At 32.0% G+C, this 23,438-nt stretch overlaps 2 protein-coding genes across 6 annotated transcripts; both read right to left on the bottom strand.

Moving 5' to 3' along the window:
• Positions 1-261: 261 nt before the first annotated feature.
• On the bottom strand, positions 262-5,002 carry LOC7476367 (transcription factor VOZ1). 5 transcript variants are annotated; one of them, XM_024599942.2, is made up of 5 exons: positions 4,877-5,002; positions 3,750-4,010; positions 3,433-3,582; positions 1,468-1,993; positions 262-1,324 (listed from the first exon to the last, which is right to left on the bottom strand). In XM_024599942.2, exons 2-5 carry the CDS (start codon positions 3,975-3,977, stop codon positions 753-755), a joined length of 1,476 nt encoding a protein of 491 aa, XP_024455710.1. In that variant the 5' UTR covers positions 3,978-4,010; positions 4,877-5,002; the 3' UTR covers positions 262-752. The 5 variants fall into 5 exon arrangements, with proteins under 5 accessions (XP_024455710.1, XP_024455709.1, XP_002305772.1 ...); XM_024599941.2 differs by lacking the exon at positions 4,877-5,002 and adding an exon at positions 4,710-4,869; XM_002305736.4 differs by lacking the exon at positions 4,877-5,002 and adding an exon at positions 4,737-4,863.
• An 8,321-nt stretch (positions 5,003-13,323) lies between these two features.
• LOC7476368 (syntaxin-61) lies at positions 13,324-16,312 on the bottom strand. Its single transcript, XM_002305737.4, has 8 exons — positions 16,154-16,312; positions 15,643-15,712; positions 15,410-15,523; positions 14,973-15,086; positions 14,507-14,697; positions 14,058-14,148; positions 13,827-13,892; positions 13,324-13,735 (listed from the first exon to the last, which is right to left on the bottom strand). The coding sequence occupies exons 2-8, from the start codon at positions 15,694-15,696 to the stop codon at positions 13,625-13,627; spliced, it is 741 nt and encodes a 246-aa protein (XP_002305773.3). The 5' UTR covers positions 15,697-15,712; positions 16,154-16,312; the 3' UTR covers positions 13,324-13,624.
• Between the last annotated feature and the right edge of the window lie 7,126 nt (positions 16,313-23,438).

The following is a 23,438-nucleotide window of genomic DNA, read 5'->3' as shown; positions in this document are numbered from 1 at the left end:
TAAATCCGACAAATTTATTCTATCTTTAGAAACAACTACTCAGACCTAACCATTCACAAGTAAAAAAGTGAATTTCCATGGATGATGTATAGATCGATGTAAAAGATATGATTGTGCTCGAAATCATTTCTTCACATGAAGACCTTGTACCAATTTGCACCATGCGAAGAACAATGACTTGGAATACTTCCAGAAAATTCACTATTATATCTTATCATACTAGGTTGTCAGAGGATGAATAACACATTGGGAAAAAGGAAATTGCAAACAAGGCTTGTAGTATTCAAATAATATTTACAAATTCCCGAAAGAGACAAATATCATATAGTCGAGGTCCTCGAGGACAGGACAGTCTTAATAAAAACATATTTTCCAACAGCAAGATACCAGCAGCAAATAGTTACATAAAGACTTGAAAACCCCAAAAAATGTCTGTAAAGCATATTAGCAATTGTTTTCATCCACCGCTTGCTATTCTAGTGGTCTTCTGCTCTCCAGAGTGAATCAGCATACCATATCAGTTGTATAGAAATGTTCTGGGGGAAAAAAGCCATTTTGTTTCACCTTCCATAAGTTAGAATATGCTCCAGCTTCCACAACAGCAGTGCAGGAAGCAACTCTCATGTGGAAATGAACTATGCACAATTCTGTGTCGAAAAATGAGCTTCAACTCATGTTATTAGGATGAAAATCTACGACGAAATTCCTAAGCTAATGCAACTAGAAGATAAATGGTGCTTGTTCCTCATCAATCACGGTTTCTTGTACTGTGTCAGATAGTAGCCTTCTAGATTCTCAACGAGATAATCATCATAATGTGGACCTGGCCCATAGTCATATGCTTCATTGGTTGGTGCTACCTGAGTTGAGCCTGAATAAACATTTCCAACACCGACCTTGGCATTCACTTTAGTCCTTCCTTTAACAGCACGCTTGTTGTCAGGGGGGAACTCGGCGGTGAGTCTTCCCATCTGCTTCTGCAGATCAGCAACTGATTCATTTGCTATTTTCCCCTTGGCAGTCTTCTTTCCATCAACAGCCTTCAATTCCAATCTATATAAAGCACAAGCATCACACTTATTGATTTCATATTCGTACAGATGCCACTCAAAATTGTTCAGTGGTTGTGGATCCATGTAATATGATCTCTTCAACCCTCCAAATTCATTCATAACTTGCTTCCTTGATTCATGCCAACCACGGCCAGTGTAATCAGGCAATGACCTTTGCTTTCTGTTCCCACTTTCAAATGCTCTGCGAGGCTTATCAAAAAAGAGCCATTCCCTTAATGTTTCACCCTCAAGGACAGAAAGATCAAAGAGCTCTGTGATATCAGAAGAAAATTAATTGAATATGCAAAAAATTGCAAAGGATATTCTGAGTGATTAGAAGATATGCTCTGCTTCAAATAGACATAATAAATAGCTACTGCTTGCCAAAGATATAAAGCAACACATATTAACATACCAGGTGCATTCCATGGGGACTTTGCAGTTGCAGCTCCCTCACATTCCGGGATACCAACATCTTTTCCTTCAGCCTTTGCACTAAGGGCAGCAAATAGAAGACCATCTTTCAGGCCAATTCCACCAGGTCTGAGAACAGGGCTCATTCCAGGTGGCCCTTCATTCAATGCTAGAGAATGATGAAAGCTGCTACAATAGTCCTGACACCATTCCAACCCTCCTTGAGCAGGCCTTGGACAATCCCAAAGGGCACATTTTGGGCCCAAGAATGCAGAGGGCGGAGGACACATGCTTGGCAGATAGCTAGAAACATGATGCATACCATCCTCTTCACCCAAATCTGTGCCATTAAAACTAGTGTAGAAGTTTTGCTCAAAACTCTGAGGCAAATCAAACTGATGGTAATCCAACTGAGCAGCCCCTTCTATGTTATTAATCGCCAGGCTACGAACTCCCGAAGGGGAGTCTTTGCATTGATCAACAAATGGAAAGGCATGCTCTTGCTGACCATGATTCACAGCATATTCCTGAAACAAAGTAACCAAAGCATCCTTTCAGTTTTAGCCACACATCAAAGTGAAAGAAATTATGAAAATAAAGCTATTAAACATGCAACATTATCAAACAATAAGATAAAACTTAGCCATTTTAAGCTCCTAGTAAAAGTATTTCAAGTCTCAAACACAAATAGACACAAGGACTACAAACAATTAAGAACTAAATCACCATGCAGTCACCAAGCAAAGAGGATAAGTTGACAGAAAAACCACAGTTTTTACATCTTTTCATGTTTGTTTACTCTTAAGCAAGACAACTGCACGGATGTACAGAAGCAAAGGGATTTTATAATCTGAATACACCAGAAATATATCAACTTAATGCTGAGATAATAAATGTCCTAAGGTTTCAACTTATAAACTATAGAGCAGTTACTTGAAATGACGATTTATTTCAAGAACATAGCACAAATGTGTTTAATTCAGAGAGAAGAAGCATCTGGTAGACTCAGACTAAAAATTGAGATGAAATGCAGAAAGAATAAGACAGCAAGAACCACAAATATTCAACACCCAAGAATTTAGAACGATATTAACTGCCGTCATCAATATCCCAAGTGGAGCCAGTAATAACCAAATTTTGCATTATGACCTATAACGGAGCATTATTGCATCTCCCAACCTTGTCCAGCGCCAACACCCATTAAACACTTTCCTAAACAATTTGTTGTTTTAACTTGCACTCTGTTTAGATTTCAAGTGTTGAACATTGTCAGCATGGGCAAGCTTTGACTCAGTAACCACAAAACAATAAGCAGAGCACCAACAACAATATTCTCCACTCTCGACCATACTATTCTATTGAATTCCAGCCCTAGAGTGTAAATCTTATAATTATTCTTCCTTTTATCATTTAGTGGTAGGCATGGTGGACATGCAGGTAAATATGAAAAACAAAATCCTCTGTTAAAAAGATGACGTGAACATTGCATGAATCCTACCATGCAATGACCAATTCTACGTAAAACCCAAAATCTGGATCGGATATGATATTTTTGGAATCAAGCTATAAAATTAAGTTCATTACTAAATCAAGCCTTCCACCACAAGAGTGGCAACTTAATAACATAACTGAACAGAAATTGCCATGAAATCCATCCTAACAAGCAAGAGTCAAATCTTAATTCTGCATATTCCCAATTAAGCTGCTCACACACTCGAGTCTGGCTTTCAACCATGTTTAGTGATTTGCTTGACAACCATGGAACACAAACCAAAGCTGCAAATATGGAAGAGATATATGCAAACAACTGTATGCAATAAAAGAGAGAAGAGAGTCTCTAGCACGTCCTTATTCCAATTAACATGTGACAACAAACAGCAATCATATTCTAGAATTCAAAACTAGTTTTTGTTAGCAAAGCCAACATAAAAATCACAAAATAATAATAATAAATAAAAAACCCTACCTCTTGAAAGACCACATTATCTCCACCTTGCATGCTCTGATCATTAGGTTCCAGCTTTGGTGCTGCTAGTGCACTAGTGGCATCATCTTCCTCCTCACAGAGCTGCAGCAGCCTACATATGTCTGTCGAGAATGACCCAAGACTACCACCCTATAATCCCACAAAAATTGCAATTCACAATTATGATAATCACCCATTACAAACAAAGTATTATGCATTCTCATTACATGTATTGATATATGTCAAGTTCTCAAAAACATACATGGTATGTAAAGATATACATGTACTCAAAACGGGATAAAAATTTCAATCCTAACTTGTTGCAAAGAAGATGCTGGAGAGGGCTCATTGAGCTCGGATTTCCATTCACGAAGCATCTGATGAACTTGCTCTTCGAGGACAGCCACATCAACCGTGCGGCTTTCTTTCCTAGCAAACTGCAGATCCAAGAACATCCCTTGAAGATCATCAACACGGTTCTTTGCCTTGTCCTTGAAAAGCTTATGAGATGCTGACTTGCAATTGATCTTTGAACCCTTCCCCATCACAGTAGCACTCCCTTTACTCTCCACAAAACCCTACAACCAAAACTCCATTTAATACTAGGCACAATAGCTTCTAATAAACAATGAACATAAAGCACATTCTCAAGTAGACTTAGCTTAAACCAAAGGAATACCATAAGAGCCATTCAAGAAAATCCCAATTAGATAATAACAATAATCACCATAAAAAAAAATCAGTTTAAAGGTCAACCATTACAACATCAAAAGACACCCAAAAAAACCCTACAAGTATGAAAGACAAAACATATTAGGTCAAAAAACTCACAAACTTATGACTGATCAATTTTTCAAAAAATTATTGTTCTCTACCAAAAAAGAATTAATTTTTTTTTTCAAATGTCAATATTAAACCTTGAAAAAGAAAACCCAATTGTCCATAAAAACTTTCAAAAGCATGAGCGGTAATATACTTCAATTTTTCTTTATCCAATCAAAGCAGCTGAAAAAGTAGCACAAAATCACAACTAAATCAGCGATTCAAGAAAATCCCACATGTCCACATCTTTTTTATCATTAGTTTTTGCACTTCAATTCTAAACAACATGCAGACTTCTACTAACATTAAATTAGCAAATCAGAAAAAGTAACACAAAATCACTGACATAAAACCATAACAATCGATATAGTTGTAAATATTAGCATCAAGATAACATTAAATCCAAGAGAGAAATAAAACACCTAAACTTTAAAAACTGATCATCACAAACTCACTAAGAAAAATCTTCTTTCAGTTCTCACCAAGAGAGATGAAAAGAAAGAGAAGTGCTCTTATGCTATGCTAGATGTCAAAGAAATGAAAAATAAAGAAAGAGAAAGCTCTATATAAGTAGATATATTCCATAAACAAAAAGTAGCTGAGATTCTTGTTGTTATTTTACCTCAATGTTTTTGGTACTAAATTTATTATTTTCCCATTTTCTTTCTTTTCTTTCCTTTTTCTAGAGAGAGAGAGAGTGTGTGTGGGTGTCTCACTCTAGAATGTACGTGTACGCGGAAAAAGTTAACTAGGTGGCGGTTTATACTTGGTGGTTGTTTTTGGTATCCAAATAATAGTTAATTTTAAAAGTATTTTTTATTTATAAATAAATTAAAATAATATATTTTATTAAAATTTATTTTTAATATAATATATTATAATAATAAAAAAATAATAATAATAATTAAAAACACGGCAAACCACAATAATAAACACTCTCTAATTTGAATATTTTGGTTTATCTTATTGCTTCGAAGAAATTACAATTTTTTTTTATTATTATCATGGATATCTAAATTAGTTTGCGCACATTTCGACTAATCTCACGAACTCAAAGTAATTACAACTGATAAATACTTTCTTATTTGGATATTCTCCGTTATCTTTATTCATCCTATATATAATTACAACTAATCATCTTCAGTTAATGTAATTAAATTATAAAATTAAACACAATATAATAATATTCTATTACAAGTTTTAAGATTAAGAACATAAATTATAAACTCGACCTGATTTTTTCAGCATTATTATTTTAATAGCAAACCTTAAAAAAATCTTTTTAATGTATGAAGATTATTCATTTGATTCTCTAAATAACTTTTTTTCCACTTAAGTTTCTAATATTTCAGATTTTTCTCAATTGAATTCTTACATTCATATTTATTGATCAATGAATGTTGTTCAAATTGTTATTTATTTAAATAAAAAGTGAAGTGCTGAAGTTAATGTCTATGAGAATTTATTTCAAATTGTAATTTATTTACATTATTCATATTTATTGGTTAACGAAATACACTACCTTTATTGGCCTTTTCAGTTCAAGTATTGAAGTTAGTGCCTCTGAGAATTTATGAAATTTCTCCAAATGCACTATCTCTATATGGATAAAAAGACTAATTCATGGTCAACACGCACGTTAGTCAAGAATACCCCTTACATGGAATGAAAAAGAAAACCAACAAGGTTTTTTTTTTATGCAAGTTAGCCTTATATTATATATATCCAATATGTCAATTTAGCCATTATATTGTTAATTAAGTTAATTTTGCCATATACTATATGATTGATTGCAATGAAACAAGGCAATCAGCAAGATTTTGAAGCACAGTAAATATATTAAAAAAAAGTAAAAAAAAGTCACGACTTAGGTTATAAACTCCATTAAGTTTATTGAGCTAATATTATTTAATTAGATGATAAAAAAAACAACAGTAAATGGATTGAATTAAACAACAACAAAAAAGTTATCATGATATATAGCATGAACAAAAAAGAATATTTTCCAAAAGAAAAAAAACTATAGAGCTGAGTTCCTAGCCAACCCAACATAGAAGGAAGAAAATGAAAAAAAAAAAATGACTCGAGACAATCCAAGTTAGCATGTTAAATCCTCAACCTAGGTCAGGAAGTTGGGATAATTCAATAAAAAGCAAATAAAAAAAATAACAAAGCACAATCTCCAACAAATTCAATGTATAATGATGAAAATAAAAACAAAATTCATTAACAAAAAGGATAAAAAAAAACCCAGCAAACTTGGATAAGCCTACCACACCTTACAAGTTACAACCTAAACAATGTGAATGAGATAACTTAATAGAAGAAAAAATAAGAAAAACAACGAAACTCAACTGTAAAACCAATCAAATATTGAAGGTCAAAATAAAAAAAAAAAAAATTTAAAAAGAAACGACTCCAAAAAAAAAACTCGAGTCAACTCAAGCTGACATACCAAACATGTAATTAAAGTTATGTTATCAGGATAACCCCATAGAAATTAAATTAGAGAAAATTACGATGCCTAATTTTTTTTTTGAAAAAAAAGGAGTAATGAGATCGGATTTCAAAAACAAAATCAGCGTAAAAAAAAAATCAATATCAACCTGAGTTAACTTTTTAAACTTATGACTCGAGTCATGAGACTGAAATCACAACATTGAAAAAACCAAGACGTCTAATTCCCAAACAACCCAATGAATAATTATGAAATTGAAAAAAAAAACCTTTTGATAAAAGGACATACAAAAAATTGGATTTAAAAGAATGATGAGTAAATTTGAAATAAAAAAATTGAAAGGATGACTTATAATTTAAAAAAATTGAAAGGATGACTTATAATTTTTTTTTATTAAAAGTTGAAATTGAAAAAAAAATATAAAATGATGAAAAAAACAAGGAACAAATCTAAAAAAAAACATGAGAGGACAACTTACAATTTTGGATTGTAAGATTAAATTAAAGAAAATCTACAAAAAGATCCAACACAAAAATTAACAAAAAAGAAAGAAAGAAGAATAAGAACCAAATTTAAAATCAAAACAAAATAAGAGGACAACTAACAATTTTGGATAGACTAACATGAATTTCAAGAAGATAGGAGAGAAAAGAGGAAAGAAGAAACAAACAGTCATTAAAGCCACACCGTCACTCTTTATGATACACGTGCCGTCTCAAATGAAAGAGGATGTTGTGGTACTTTTAATGCAAAGATGAAATATGGTGTTTGGAAACTAGAGGAAGCTGCACATGTTGTCAAAGCCCTATGGCTTCCCTTACTTGCTGGGATATGCACTACACACACCAACCTATCTTGATTTTCTCGTAACTTTAAGTTTTTATATTTGTTTTAGCTTTAATTTTATTTCCTTAACACTTAATTGTTCTAAATCAATTGATTTGTGTTTTATTTTGTAAAACAAGCACCGCAAAATTTCCTTGATATTGTGAGATCCCCACACAACACAACCGAAACAAACTAGCAAGTAAAATCCCAAATAAAATCAATGTGAATGGATCAAAATGAACAAAAAAAAAAGTTGAGGGATTGAAATTAAAAAAGTTACATGAACTTCCTCTTAACCATGCAAATCAATCTTTGATGTTGCTATGGAAAAAAGAACCGAACATTTATTTAATGTTCAAATTTGACCCCTAAAGCTCTAATTATTTCAAACTAATGAAATTGAATTTTGTTGAGATTTTGTTTTTCAAAGTAGCATAGCAGAAAAAAAGAAGAAGGGGTGAATAACACAGCTCAAAATTTATTTAGGAAAATAGTACAGTTTAGTGAGCCGCAGATAAAATATCCAATTCTCTTTAAAAAATTATAATTTTAAAATTTATTTTAAAATCTGAATTTAAAAATAAGTCAAACTCTATTTTTATATAAGAATAAGTACTCTATTTTTATACAAATTCTACAATAAAAAAGTAAGTCTATATTTTTATACAAACTCCACTTGTAAAGTTATGTTTTTTGGTGTAAAATTAAAAGAGTTTTAACATAAGATATGATTAAAACTATCTTGAAAGGAGAAAAAATTACAGGTTTTAATTATAAAAACTATTTTTATTAATTATTGATAAATACTTTTTTCATTAGAAAGATAGATACATATGATTTTATCTTAATTATGAAAAAAACATGTAATTTTTTCTCATTTCAAAACAGTTTTAATAATATTTTATGTCAAACTCCTTTAATTTTACACCAAAAGTATAACTCTTTTTACTTGCAGAGTTTGTATAAGAATACAACACTTATTCTTGTATGAAAATAGACTTTAATTTATTTTTAAATAAAAAAATAACATGCTACTTTAAAAATAAAAAACTTGATTTTTTTTTTATCAAATTAATAAGCATTACTCGAGCGAAAACACATTTCCTCACGAACCAAATAAATCACCAAAATTAATCACAAATCAAGGCCATGTAATTAAAGAACCGAATAAAAATAAAAATAAAATAAAGAACCAAAGCATAAACAATCCAAAGAACTAAAAGAAAAAGAAAACTTTTCCAATAAACAATATTTCTCATCACAAGTCACCGTCTAATCTCCTTCAGGAATCTGTTAATGTTGCTAATATTCTTTCTGTAATCTGTCCCCTTTTTTATGCAATAAAAGTTTTGAGTTCCATTTTCTGAAAACCAATAAGATCATGCTATCTAAGTAACCCTCCACCCCAAGTTACATTCAATTAGCGTGACATGATCATGGTTTTGTTTGAGTTGCATGTTTCATTTTTTTCACTGTTCTTTAGTCTAGCAGCTCCAAGTCTTTCTAATTAATTAGAGTCTCTCTCTCTCTCTCTCTCTCTCTCTCTATATATATATATATATATATATATATATATATATATGTATGTATGTATGTATGTATGTATGTATGTATGTATGTATGTATGTATGCATGTATGTATGCATGCGTGTATACAACTTTCTAAAGAAAATCAATTTGGATTGTTCTTCTCATGAACACCTCCCCTTGAGCAAGAAGGGGTACTGGCAATTTCTTACAAATGACTATCAATATCTTGGGATGCATGCGCACATTTCAACGTTGACAAGACACTTTATTGGTCAATTATGGAAGAAACCAACCGACGACTCTCCCTTTACTGTGCCATGGAGGGGGGGAAATAAAGGCCAACCAAGTTTCTTTTCGAGGAGGGTAATAAAGAGAGAGATGAGCAGGGTAAGAAAGGCATAAAGGGCACGTCCACTACCATCCACCATATTCTTATCTTCATGGCTATAAAACTTTAAAAGGTGCCTCATCACAGTAACACTGATAAACAGTACAAATTAGCATCTTATGTCAATTATTCTGGTCGGTCTCTCTGATCACTATCTGAAATAAGACACTAGTAATTTCAAAATTTACTAGGAAAAAAGATCAAAAGGGAAATAATCTGTAATGATTATGTTGATGAGAGTTTCTTGATTTTCTCTAGCACGCCTCCCGATACATCAGATCCCAGTAATTCATCAGATAAACGAAACGTAAGAAAATTGCCTTCTGATAATATTTCATGGTTAAGATGAGTATATCTCCGTGTTTCTTTACAGATTCTAGTGGACGTGCATTTCACTAGGAAAAAGAGAAGTGATGGGCAAACAGTTTTCCAGACAATAAAAAGCTGTTGGATTTGTTTGCTGGAAGGGGCAGCCCTCTTCAGATTCAGGAAGCTGGACAAATTTCTTCCTTTCACAGTAAATCATGGAAAAATGATCAATGACATAAGCCAACTTGTACCGACAAGGCATGGTATTTATTCTCAAAGCTCCAGACAAGATAACATCCATTTTCTGCCAAAGGTTTCGAACTCCCCTTTTCAATCAGAGGAGTTATGACGTCGCAGAGAGAAAGGGAGTGGGAAGCAATGAGATCCTCGTTCTCCTCTCTGGGCATGCGTGGGTGCCTAAACCTGCTGTGACTGCGTGTGATTTTTTGCAGGATTTTTTTGCCATGCAAAATTTGACTTGGTTGGCTGCTAAAAATGCAATTGAAATTTTGTACATCTAATATGATGAAACCTTCAACAATTATTGTTAATTGGCAAACCTTTCTCTTCCAGGTTCTGGATACAGAGATCAATCATCCTTAATATACACACTCCCTATTTGATTTTATTCCTATAAAGAGAACCTCAATATATGGAAATTGTTTATAAGTGAAGCATTCTAAGCCAGAACCAATCTGAAAATACGATGCAATGTGAAAAGAAAAAAACAAGAGGAAGGCTTCTCACTGATAGGGAGACCTTCAATGAAATAGAAGTTTTTAAAACAGATTTCAATCCACTGGACAATTAGACTACTATGATTTTGCTGCATTTCCATCTTCTATGGTTGAATGTTTGAAGTGGAAAATGCCACCAAATCCTCGTCCCCTGGCAAGCTTAATCTCAATTTCTTCTAGTTCGTGTTGCCAAGTCTTCCATCTCTTTGCCTCATTGCATAAAACAACGTGAAAAACAGCGTCCATGAATTGGGAATAATTAAAATAAATGCCAACTATCAATTTCATAAGATGCTATATGAGATGTGGCTGCTGTAAAGTATTAGCTATCCTATGGTGCGTTCCTGATTACCAAGCGTTATCATTAAAATGTCAATGTCATCATAACAAGTGAAAAGCAAACACTTTAATGCAGTTTATAGTACGGCAAGGTATTTTAAACTGTTTTTTTTTTAAATAATATTTTTTTTATTTTTTAAAATTTATTTTCAATATTAATAAATTAAAACAATCTAAAAAAATTAATTTTAAAAAAATAAAATATTTAATTTTCTTTTTTTTTGAAAAAACACAGCGACGCAACAGAAACAGACAACCCTTAAAGCCATCAAGTGTCCCTCAACTTTTTATCAGCCAGTGAAAAGTCTGCTTTCAACTAAACGTTATCATCAGCAGACATTCATCGAGATATCTAGGATTTACTCATTACAGGCTGTTGTTCGATACAGTTTTTCATGCAACAGATCATTGTTTTGAGCATGTGAAGCTGCGGAAATATTTATTACCTTCTGCTATTTTCAATCCTCATGCCCTTCCTGTGTAATAAAAAAATGAATCAGAGAATGAGCATCATGGGAATCGATTCTGCCAGGAACCAGAAAAATTGAAGGAGTCGCACAGTTCCATTCTTGATTATTCAAACACTATTATTTCACAACTTTTATATTAATTGATCAAAAGACCATTTCAGCTCTTCTCTGGAAAGTGGTTCACAGGTGTCCCCTGCTGTCATCTGGCCACCATGTGTACTCACTGGCTCTTATCTTCAAGGAAATGATAGCACCAAAACCACAAGTAACAACCAAAAATAACCTATCATGGGACATACAATGCCTTCCTAATTGGATTGGAACAGCCGATCTGTGTAGGGCCATATTCTGGAAGATTGCAGATCAAGCCCAAGATGCTCTTCCACTACTGATGACTAACAAAGGCCTCTCCGCATGCAAAATTGAGTACATACACATTTACATACAATCACCCTCCCAATCTCTCCAGATTTAAGTGATGCACAAGTGTTTCATGTATATTTTACACTCACCGAGGGAAATCAGCTTGCCTTTAAAAAGGAATTCGATAAATATATCTTTTCAATAATTTTAGTTAATTTTAACCATTTTGTTATTTCCTTCGTTTTTATTTAATTTTTGTGTCAAAAAATCTTGAAAACCATACAAAATGCAAAAATACTAAAAATTTAAAATACAAAAATATAATAATATAACCGGGGTTGAAATTGGATCGATAATCAAGTATTATGATAAAAAATGAAGTTTAGGAATTTTTGGGTCACAATTGAGAATTCTATTGAAGAAAAATAGAAGAAAAGGAACTTATTTTGACCTTAATTTGGATAAGATTATAAAAATTGAAGAGCGAAGGATGGATTTGACACACTTGACTAAATTAAGAAGTCAATTTAAGGATCTATTTAAAGAGGAAAATTAAAATTATGAGTTAGATTGATCAAAATTGCATAATTTTGGGAACTAAGAATAAATTTATAATATGTTGTTAAATCTAAAGGACTAAATTGATTCAATTAGGATACAATTGAATAATGTAGTTTTTTCCAAAGAATAATGGCCAAAATTAACACAAAAAAATCATGTAGTTTTTTTCATTTTCATTATTTATAAATAACAGAAAAGTTCATTCTAGTCCTTAATGGTTCGGTTTATGCATATTTGGTCTCAATTATTTTAGTTTTTCCTTTTTGTTTTAGTCTGAAATTTTATTTTTATTATGTTTCAGTTTCTAAATATTATATAAAAAAAAAACATCGTTTAAAAAAGAAAAAAAGAGAAAATGTTCCACCAACTATATGAGTTCAATGAAGGTTATGTTGCTTCTCAACCATACTTGAAAAGGTAGAGAGTAAATTGAGACCCGTAAAGGTTTTTTTGTTTTTTTAATTACAAATTGTTTTTCATTGTTTGAGTGATTAAAGATAGTTTTAAGATTGAAAATGAATTTATTTAAATTTCTAAGATACTGTTAGGGTGTTTTAAGGTAATAACAGGTTAAAAATTGAATTTTTAGAGTTTTTAAACTTGAATTTTGCTTTTCCAGCCTCCACCAATAATAATTAAAATCGTTGTCCGCGTAATCCACCCTTTTTTACATGGTAATAGTAATTAAAACTCGAATAGTTGTTTTATTATGCATAACACCAAGAATCATATATACTTAACCTACGAGATAACTATTGAAAATTATATAAAATAAAAATAACAACCGAAATAAAATATTTAAATTTTTATTTGTCTCTCTCCTTTCGTTTTGAAGATCAAATTACTTTTGTTTTCGTCTTCAATTAGCATTATTTTTTTAATTCAGTGCTTACACATCATCTTTCTATTCATCCGTTAATAAATTTCTGGCAATATAATTGGATTTGTTTTTCAAATAACTTTTCATGCTGAAATGCATGCGAATAATTTTTTTTCGTGCACAATACTGACATCCTTTTCTCTTATGTAAGAAATTAACTTGAATCCTACCCATGACATAGCATGGGCACGTTGGCTAGTAGATACTAAAGCAATATAAGTTCATCGTGTAACAAATAGACTATAAGAACAAAAATCACATGTAATGAAGGAAAGAGTTATAAAAACCTGCCATACATGGTATTCATAACTCAGAATTGTTCAAAAGCAAATCCCAGCATGTAAAAAGCTGTTAAAAACTCCCAGCACTTCAGATTCTTACTTTGAGAAAGCATTTCAAGCCACCATCAATTCTTATGTATTCCTTTTTCCTTTTGCACCCGTATGCTTCCTCCCATGACATCTGTATCTCTTATGTACGAACATCTCAGACCGGATTTTCTATGGATTAGGTCAAGAAGACCAGAACAAATAGGATGATGAACAAAACTACCAAGAACACTATCATCATAAGTTGCCCCTTTGCGCTGGCCTTCTTCATGACCATAGCCACTTTTTTCTGCAAGCAAATAAATAAATAATAGGTTCTGTTTATCATCTAAAAGAGTGGAAAAGTGCTATTTGATACATTGCCACTGAAAGAAAATCACCTGAACAAAATCAAGTCGATTTGATGTAGTGTCCATTTCCGTATCCAAATCACCTATGATCCTTTCCTGAAGCACCAAGAACAATTTAAGTCCCAAAAGTAAGCAAATATCAGCCTCAACTAGATTAGAGAGATTCATAGTTGATTCCAAAGTTACAATCCTTGTACAAGCTTCTGGCAGAGGAGCTAGGGAAAATGAACTACAAAGAGCATCAACCTACAGAATCCTAACCTGTGCAAGTAGTTCTTCGTGTATGGTTAGGCCAACACCTCCAATTCTCTCCACACTTGCACTAAGCTCATCCAACTCGTCATCCTGTTGCCTGCATCCACCAGCAATCAAAAGGCAAACTGGGTATGAAGTAATTAAGAAATACATGAAAATCACAAAGACCTATCCTGATGTCAATCTACATCAAACCAATCCTACTGTTTTCAACCATGCTCAACTAACTACATAAGTTGTCTACTCTAGGCTCTAGCTGTGGAAGCACCCCCTGACTTAATGAAGTAAAGGATTACATTAAGAAAACTAACACTACTTGCCATTATATCAGAATACACAAATATAAAAAAATAACTCATACAAGCAAACATCTATTGAAGCCTTCAATGCACTTATAACAAATTCATCTTGAAGAATAAGAACATGGAAAGAGGTGGGGAGTTCAAACACTTTACTTTATAAGAAGCATTTGTCTATCTGATTCTGATTGTATAAAATCATCGTTATCTTGAGTGTACTGATTGGATTTGTCAGTCTGTTGTGCATCAGGCATCCTCATTAATTCTCTGCGCATCCCATTCACACTAGCAGTTCCACTGAGATTCAACTCTTTTCCAGCTACTACTGCTTTCTTCACATTGCCCACCTAATAAAGCAATGCAATTTGTTAGGGAACTCATAAATGAAAAGGGAAACTACATCTTATAGCTTATTATCAATTACACTTCCAAATATTCACTATAAAACATAAAGCATGTGTATTACATAAACAATCCAGTTGTTTAGATAATCACAGCACTGGAGGAAGTTTGTCATAGCATTTCTTGCAAATAAAAATGGGGAATACATTCACATTGCAGAAACCTTTCAATTATAATACAGTTATTACCCTGAAAAGGAAAACAGCCATTCACATAGTACCTGAGTGCGAGCAGTGCTGGTCCATCTCCTCCGTTTTTCAAGTTCTGCTTCATCAATGCCATACCAAGAAGGGTCTCTAGCTGCTACAGAAATTGCTTTGTCCAATTCATCCACCTTCCTATCAAGAAGAAAGCTTCAGCAGTTGCACACAGGAATCATATTGTTCAATTAAATTCAAAAGCTCATGCAAAAAACACATGTTGCTAGCTTAGTTGCCTGGAAGAATAATTATCAATTTTTTTAATTGGGAATTTATTTTATTGTTAATGAAGTTCTTCACCAGGTAAAAGGAACAATCAAAGAGATCAGCATCTCAGCTCATGATTCTACCCAAACTCATGTAGTTGCAAAGTCTCTACACCACAGATCAAACCATAAAAAAGGACACTGATTTTCAACAAAAACAGCCCCAAGCACATAATGATAAATTTTAATACCTGCCACTCAATGCTCTCACAAGCAGCAAGCAGCTCCTTTGTAAGACGCACTTGCTCTCCCGAGTCAGAAGAAATCCGTTCCCATTGGTGAAATGAAGATTGCAACTTGTCAATCTAACAAACAGAGAGCCCCAAAAATCATTACAACTACATATTAATAATTGCAACAACATAAAGAAGATCAAATTCATACACTCATCTGAAAAAAAAAGAAAAAAAAAGAGCGAGCTTACAGATTCTTGAATCTCCTCTTTCACAATATAAAACGGGTCTTGTGCTGACGACATCTTAGAATAACTCGACCTGCATTATATAACAAATTCAAATCAGCAAATGGTATACTAAACTAAGCTTCACTTTCTTTACAAGGAGCTTCAGATCAAATTATGTCATTAATTTCAAAAACCAGGATCAGCATAAATGAATAAATCGGTAAAAACCTAGAACTAAAAAAAATTGAAGGCAATTTAAATTTAAATCTTAAACAGACTCAAATGGCACACTCCAATTCATAAGTTTGAATTGATAAATACAGATCTAAGTACTTCTAACCGTTTCAAACGAATATAGTCAGCAAAGAAAGGAATCGACAATAGAAAAAATTGAGACCCAGAAAAATATTTATTTATAAAACTGCGAAATCTAAAAACTTAAACAATAATCCAACAAAAAAATAAAAACCCACCAAGCGTACGATTCGATTTAATTGAATTAAAAGATAATTCAAAGGAATTAACATCCAACCTGAGAGATCGAAGCGGTTTCCCAGGAGCTGAGTTTGGAGCGAGTTTCGACGATGGAAGGTAAGGGACGTACCGGCGTTAATTAAGGAAAGTTCTCTATTTTGGTTTTTGTATTTTTTGGGCTGTAGCTGTGAAGATTGAGGACCCATGTTAAAATGGCTCAATGGGCCTGGTTTCACTACCATTTCTCTCTCACACTGTGTGTAACACCCATGGTTGGAAAGTATTTTTATAAAAAAACAATTAATTTTATTTTTTATTTAAATTAATATTTTTGATGTTTTAATATGTTAATATTAAAAATACATTTTAAAAACTAAAAATATTATTTTAATATATTTACAAGTATTAATAATTTTCATGTTGCGAAGTAAAAGTTTTATTTATATACATAGATGTTGAGATTGCGATTCTACGATTTTGATGGATTGTGTGATTTTACTTCTCCTACAATTTCAAAGCAAAACACAACCATCTGGATGTTGAAGGTGCTTGACAGTGTGATAGCGGTTGCTTTTCAAATAACTTTTTGTGCCGAAATACATGCCAATGATATTTTTTTTATTTTTTTAAAATTATTTTTGATATCAGCACATCAAAACGATCTAAAACGTACAAATCATATTAAATTTGAATAAAAAAAATTAAATTTTTTAGGACCCAAACATGTTCGTTCACACACTATTCCAACTATTTTAGGTGTAAAATTCACACATACACACACACCCCATGGAGTTAAAGTCACTCGGTTTGGGATCCAGCCCCAGCTTAAAACCTAGATAGTGTGTTTTTTTGGGTCAACCTGTGGGGTTGACAAGTCAATTTAATTTTTTATTAAAATAATATTATTTTTATTTTTTAAAATTTAAAATAAATATTAATTTTTTTAAAATTTAAAATAAATATTAATTTTTTTAAAATTCAAACAACATTATTTTAGTTTTAGTTTTTTAAAATTTTTCTAAAAAAATTAAAATAATATTTTTTTGATAAAAATAATTTGTTTTAAAAAAAAACCATACTCAAATGAGGCTGTAGGACATTGAAGTTTTGTAACTATGCTTAATTTATAATAACTAAAATGATGAATGAACTTGAGTGTTGGCTACCAAGAAATTCTATGGTTTTCATGAAATAATTAATAATATCTTATTAATTATTTTTTAAATCACTATAAAATTTATAGTAGACGATACACTTATTTAAATGATTTGTGAAGAAATATGAAAAAAAGAAGGTAAGAATGTCTTGCATTGAAAGGAGTGAAAATAACGGCAATAAGGCTCAAGGATATGAGCAAGTAAAACATAAAGTTATGACACCGAGGCTTGTGGCAAGCAGTAAAGACAAGGTTTTTTTATCTCTGTTATTTGGGTTCGAGTCTCAGCGTGCATGTCTGTCATCCCCGTGGTGTCTTATCTGTTTACTGGGCTTGCAGGGTGTTCAGTGGGTCCGGGGATTAGTTGTGGTGCACGTAAACTGACCCGGACACCCCGAATTTACAAAAAAAAAAAGTTATGATAAAATATTGAAATCCTTTTTTTTTTTCAAGGAAGAAACGTAAAGCAAAACGATAGTGGTTTCGCTGGTATAAATTTAGTTTTTTTATATATATGTTGTTTTTTTTTCTTTTACTTAAGATGTAGTGTGTTATTCCAACATCTAGAATGTAATTTTAAAATCAAAATACATATTATTTTTATATGTAGTTTTTTTTCTTTTATAAATATATTTTTTTCTAGTTTTTTTTCAATAGAAAATCAAAATACATATTATTTTTTAAAATTTCAGAATATTTTTACAACTCAAGAAAAAAAACTGAAAGATATGTTCATATTGTTTTTTATTTGGAGAAAAATGGTAAAATAAAAATAGCAAAGCGACAGGTAATAAGTTTCCTTGGAACGCTATTGTTGCCTTAAAATACAGTTCTCCTCGTGTCATCACATGAATATATCTTTATTCCTGAAATATACAGTTCATCAAATATAAAATTCTATATTTTTAAATTTCATTTTGGTTTGCATTTATTGGTTTTGGTCCTTTTGGGTCTTTTTTTTTTTTTTTTAAGGTACGTTTGGGATTTAAGGTATGAAGAGACATGGTTGAGTTTTTTTCTTGGAACCCATAAAAAATAACAAAAAACATATATTTTTAAATTTAAAAAAATATAATTTTTGTTTTAAAGAAATTAATTTAACATCATCTCATCTCACCCACACCACAATCCTGAATACACAGATTTTGTATGGATTTTTGAGTTTAGTTGTGATGAAAAAAAAAAAAAAGTACTTTGTTTTGGGTTGGGCTCTGAGTTCTTAAATTTCATTGATAGCATGACATAGCACATCATTAATGAGTGAACAAAGAAAAAGTTCTATCATATTTATTTCATCTAAATTTTTTTATGCTTGTTTATTATTAAAAAATATTAATTAATAAATTTTTTTTTAAAAAAATGTATTTTTCTTTATTTTAAATAGAATATACTTTTTACAAATTACAAAAAAATAAAAAATATATTTTATTATTTTTTGATTATATCAAATTTGATCGTCAATCTTATATTGCTATATATTTTGTTTTCAATTTCACCCTTTAGAACTTGATTTTATTTGATTTTTTTTATCAATTTTAGTTTTTATTTTTTTTATTGTTATTTTTTTTCTCTTATCATTTTCTTAATTGAAGTTTTTTATTTATTTATCAAATTTGGTCTTTATTTTTTTATTACTATTTGTTTTATTTGAAATAATTTATTTTTTAATTTCATCCTCTAACTTTTTCATCTATCAGATTTGATCCCCATTCTTTTGATTGCTATTTATTTTATTTAACATAATTTATGAAATTAAAATTATTTCATTTGTTAGTTTTGGTTTACATTTTTTTAATAAACTTTTTAAAAAGTAAAACATCAATAAGTTAGTTTCTAACTCATTTTTCATGACATAACTAAATACTGAAAAGTATTTTCCAACTCATTTTTCATGATATTATAAAATATAAAAAATAACCTACTTTCCATGAAAATAAGTTTTAAAAAAAATATTTTTCAGTAAACAAACAAATGTTTTTTTTTTTTTGTTTCCATAAGAGTTTTCCATCAAATGGGAAAATATTTTAAACCATATAAACAATGATGATAACATACACATATAGTTATTTATTACAATTAGGATACTATAGAGTAGATATCAAACTTCAAGAGCAAAAAAGATGCTTTATCATGAATTATGATTACAAACATACACATCTGGGTGTCTTTGTTTCATTGATGGAAACACACCCGTATATTATTTGTTAGTTTAATATGTTCTATAATCAATCGGTTGATTACACGTGGTATTATTATATTTATGTAAATACATATTTAATATTAATAAAGGTTTAATTTATCTTTAAATTATATAATATTATATTATTGAATCTAATATTTGATTTACGAATCTAGAGTAAAGATAAAGTTCATAGGATAAAAATGTTTTGCAAATGAAATTATAAAGTTGTTATAATTATGAGATTCTACTACATCAAAACATTGTTCCTAAAATGTTCTTGGTCGATGCTTTCTTAAATACTAGACATTTATTAAAGTTTTAGAGATTGATACATATTATGTTCTTTCTTTTATGAAAGGAAGCAATTGTTCTTATAAGTTGAGGTATAAGGAATACTTAAAACTAATATGTAGGTGTTTGTCATAAGATATGTATACTAAACGGATACACATGACAATGCCATATGGAGAGATCACCTATATCTATGGAAAAACTCTTGTGACGGCTGTTTAAGTGATCTTTAGATATGAGATTACTAAGTTATTTTATATAGAGAATGTTATGCTTTGATCATGTTATATGTTATCTTAATCGAGGTAATAAAGGAGCAAACATTGGGTATAACATGAATTATACGAAGATACTTGAGTGATCAAGAGAGATTAATCACCCTAGGTGAATTAGATAAAATATTCAATTTGTTCGCAAATAGTATTGACCGAAAAATCCTTGGTCAAGGTGGAATGAGATTTGAAAAAAGTTTAAAATCTTATTCAAACGATCAATGACTATTATGTAAAGAACAAACATGATTTAACATGACAAACATACTTTATTTTTTAATGTTAAATCAGAACATTATTGATGAAATGATATTAATTATACTAAGAAACCGATCATTGAAAGGTTAAGTCAAACCACTAATAACTTTTGTAATATTTAGGTGATCATGACACGTTACTAGACGATACACCTGATTTTCAAATATAAATTAATCAAATATTGAATTGATAATAAATTAAATTATTTAATTTATTTAATTCTATTTAATTAGAATTATAATTTATATTTGGGCCAACATCTTAAGAACCTAATGGGTCACATACATCAAGAACCATTAGTCAGAAGTTAAACTGAGATGATTTAATTAAGTATAAATTGATTAAAATATATTTTAGAAATTAAGGACTATAATATAATTAATACAGAGATTATATTTCTAAACCTAGAAAAATCAAGTAAGGACTTGATTGAGTTAATTTCTAAAATTATTCTAAATTAATATATGGATATTATTTAAGGGGAAATTGATATTTTATCAATTTATATGTCGCACGTCAAAATCCGCGCGGCGTCCGCTGGCGATTATTTATTATTTGTGTTTTGCTTGGTTCTTTGGAGTCGCCACCTAGTATTATGGTCACTAGGAACCTATGGTCTGCGAGAATCTGAGTAAGGGACTGGTTGTGCAAGGGGAAGACGCATCACCCCCAGTGCACCCTACCTAAGGTAAGCTGCATTGTTGTTTGATTATTTTTTTCTAGGTCGAGTTTCTATTCGTTGGTCTTTTCTAAGGTTCAAGGCAGATCTCCCTTCGTGAAGGAGTCTCTACCTTATTGGGTTAAATCATAACCGTTCTAAAGTCTAAATTTTAGGATTGCATTTATTTACCCCTTGTATCTTTAATACCCGAGGGTGTACTTTATCGTGTAATTTTACACCCCACAAATATTAAAGTCTACACCTGGATCCTGAAAAAAAAGAGTTAAAAAAAAGGTTTTTGATATTTTGGCCAAACCCTAACGAATGATCATAAACTAGTTATGATATCCATTTTTTGGATTTTTAAAACGTGAAAAAGATGCAATTTTTTCTGAAAACATGCTTGGAAAATTCTTTAGGACTTGGCCGTATGCAATAAAATATTTTTTCTTTTTTTGATTTTTTTTTAAATATTTCGGAGAAAACCGGGTATTTTAATACCGGACTTGTATCTTACAATGTAAGTATACAATCCAATATTAAGCAAACTTGGCAGAAAAATATTTAAGACAGTCACAAGTTTTTTTTAAATGATTTTTTGAATTTTTTTGATTTTTTTTTATATTTTTGAAATTGTTTTTTTTCTGAAAAAAAAAGATAAAGAAAAAGATATAATACACTGCATGAACAGTAGACATGAATTATAATTCACGTCCACTGTTCATGCGTGAACAGTAGGACGTGAATTATAATTCACGTCCACTGTTCACTCAGTGAACAGAGACGGCGAAGAAGAAGGGGAAGGGGAGGAGAGAATTACCTGGCGTGGAGGGAGTTGGCGGCCTGGCTGGTGGTGCGCGGTGCGACTGGAGGCGGCGAGGACGGCGGCGTGCACTGGTCCCGGCTGGAAGAAGAAGGAGCAGAGTCCTGCAAAGGAGAAGGAAAGCTCACGGCTGGAGCTGTTGGTGTAGCTGAGGAAAGAGCTGCTACCCCGGCTGCCTTTGGGAAGGAAGAGAGCTTCTGGGCAAGGTGGTGGCTGCTGGCTCTGCCGTCGCCGCCGCTGCAGGAGTCACGGTGGCAGAGGAGAAGATTTTTACAGAGGAGAGAGGGAGAGAAGTGGTGCAACTGTCACGTGAGATGGTTTTATGGCCACTGGAGGTGGGGATGATGGTGAGAAGCCAGGTGAAGAAGGTGGTGGTGGCTGAAGGCCACGGTGGAGAGAGAAAGCAGAAAAAGGATTGTTTGCAGGAAATACAGAAGGCTGGTTTTCGGCCAACTTTGAGCTCGTTTTTCTCCCCCCTCTGAGCATGAAAATTGCTCCTATTTATAGGGCTGGAAAGAGGGCAATCTTGTCTTCAATGGGGAAAAAGTATCAGCCCTTGATTCGACCTGAGTGATCCAAACCGTTGGCTCAAATTGGGCACCTCGAACTGCCAAATTTGCAGACTGCCCGAGGTGCACACTTTGGGCCAATAAACGGAGTCGTTTCAAACCTTTTCGACCCGACCGGACCACTCCCCGGGATAACGGGGTTCCAGGTGGACATTTTTGCGCATGCTTTGTCGGATTTGGGTGCCAAATGAGGCAGAAAACACGGCCTGAAGTCGGCCACTCGGGCAGCTCAGTGGAGAAGAAGATGAACAGTATCCGGCGACGCGTCGCCTGGTCCTGCCCCTTTTTTTGGATCAAAACGGCGCCGTTTTGATAAAATAGGGAATTTTGCTGAATTTCAATTTAGTCCTCCGTCTTTCAATTTCGTTCAATACTATTCCCTAATTGACCCTGAAACTTCGGATTTGATGCAATTTAATCCCGGCGTAACTTCATCTTCGGCCCCAGAGTTACGCGCCTTTTGCAATATGGTCCTTGGTCTCGGATTTATGCAATTTCGTCCCTAATTGACCATTAAACTTTCAATTTCTTCAATTTGGCCCCCCCGGATTTTGTCAATTAGGCCCCTCCAGTTTGGCGCCTCTGCAGTTTGGTCCTTGGCTTTGGATTTTGTCAATTTAACCCCTAATTGGCCCCAAAACTTTAATTTTCTTGCAATTTGGCCCCTAATTTCAATCAATTAACTTGGTAAAAATTAAATTTGGTCTCTTAAAATTCCAATCTTCTCCATTAAGCCCAAATTAGGCTCTCAAACTTAATTTTTCACCAATTAAGCCCCAAATAAAATTAATTTGACCCATTTAAAGTATAATTAAGTCCTTGCACTTAATTAAATCCTTCATTTGGACCCAAATTAATTCTTAAACATAATTAAAATTTAATTTGGCCCATGATTAAATCAAATTGGCCTATTAAAAATTTAATTATGTTATTGGACTTAATTTTTATGCAAATTTGTCCAATAATCATTTAATTTGACCTTGAATTTGCATTTTTTCTCCGATTTTGGGCACAATGGGGCGCCGAAAGGCCTTGAATTTCCTCTGAAAATTGCATATTGATTTTTGCCTATTTTGCAGCCTGTATTTTATTTTTTTTTATTTTTATTTTGAAAAAAAAAAATGAATTTTG

The sequence above is a fragment of the Populus trichocarpa genome, chromosome 4 (assembly GCF_000002775.5).
Source record: "Populus trichocarpa isolate Nisqually-1 chromosome 4, P.trichocarpa_v4.1, whole genome shotgun sequence".
Classification (NCBI taxonomy): domain Eukaryota; kingdom Viridiplantae; phylum Streptophyta; class Magnoliopsida; order Malpighiales; family Salicaceae; genus Populus; species Populus trichocarpa.
This window is presented reverse-complemented; position numbering and strand designations above follow the sequence as displayed.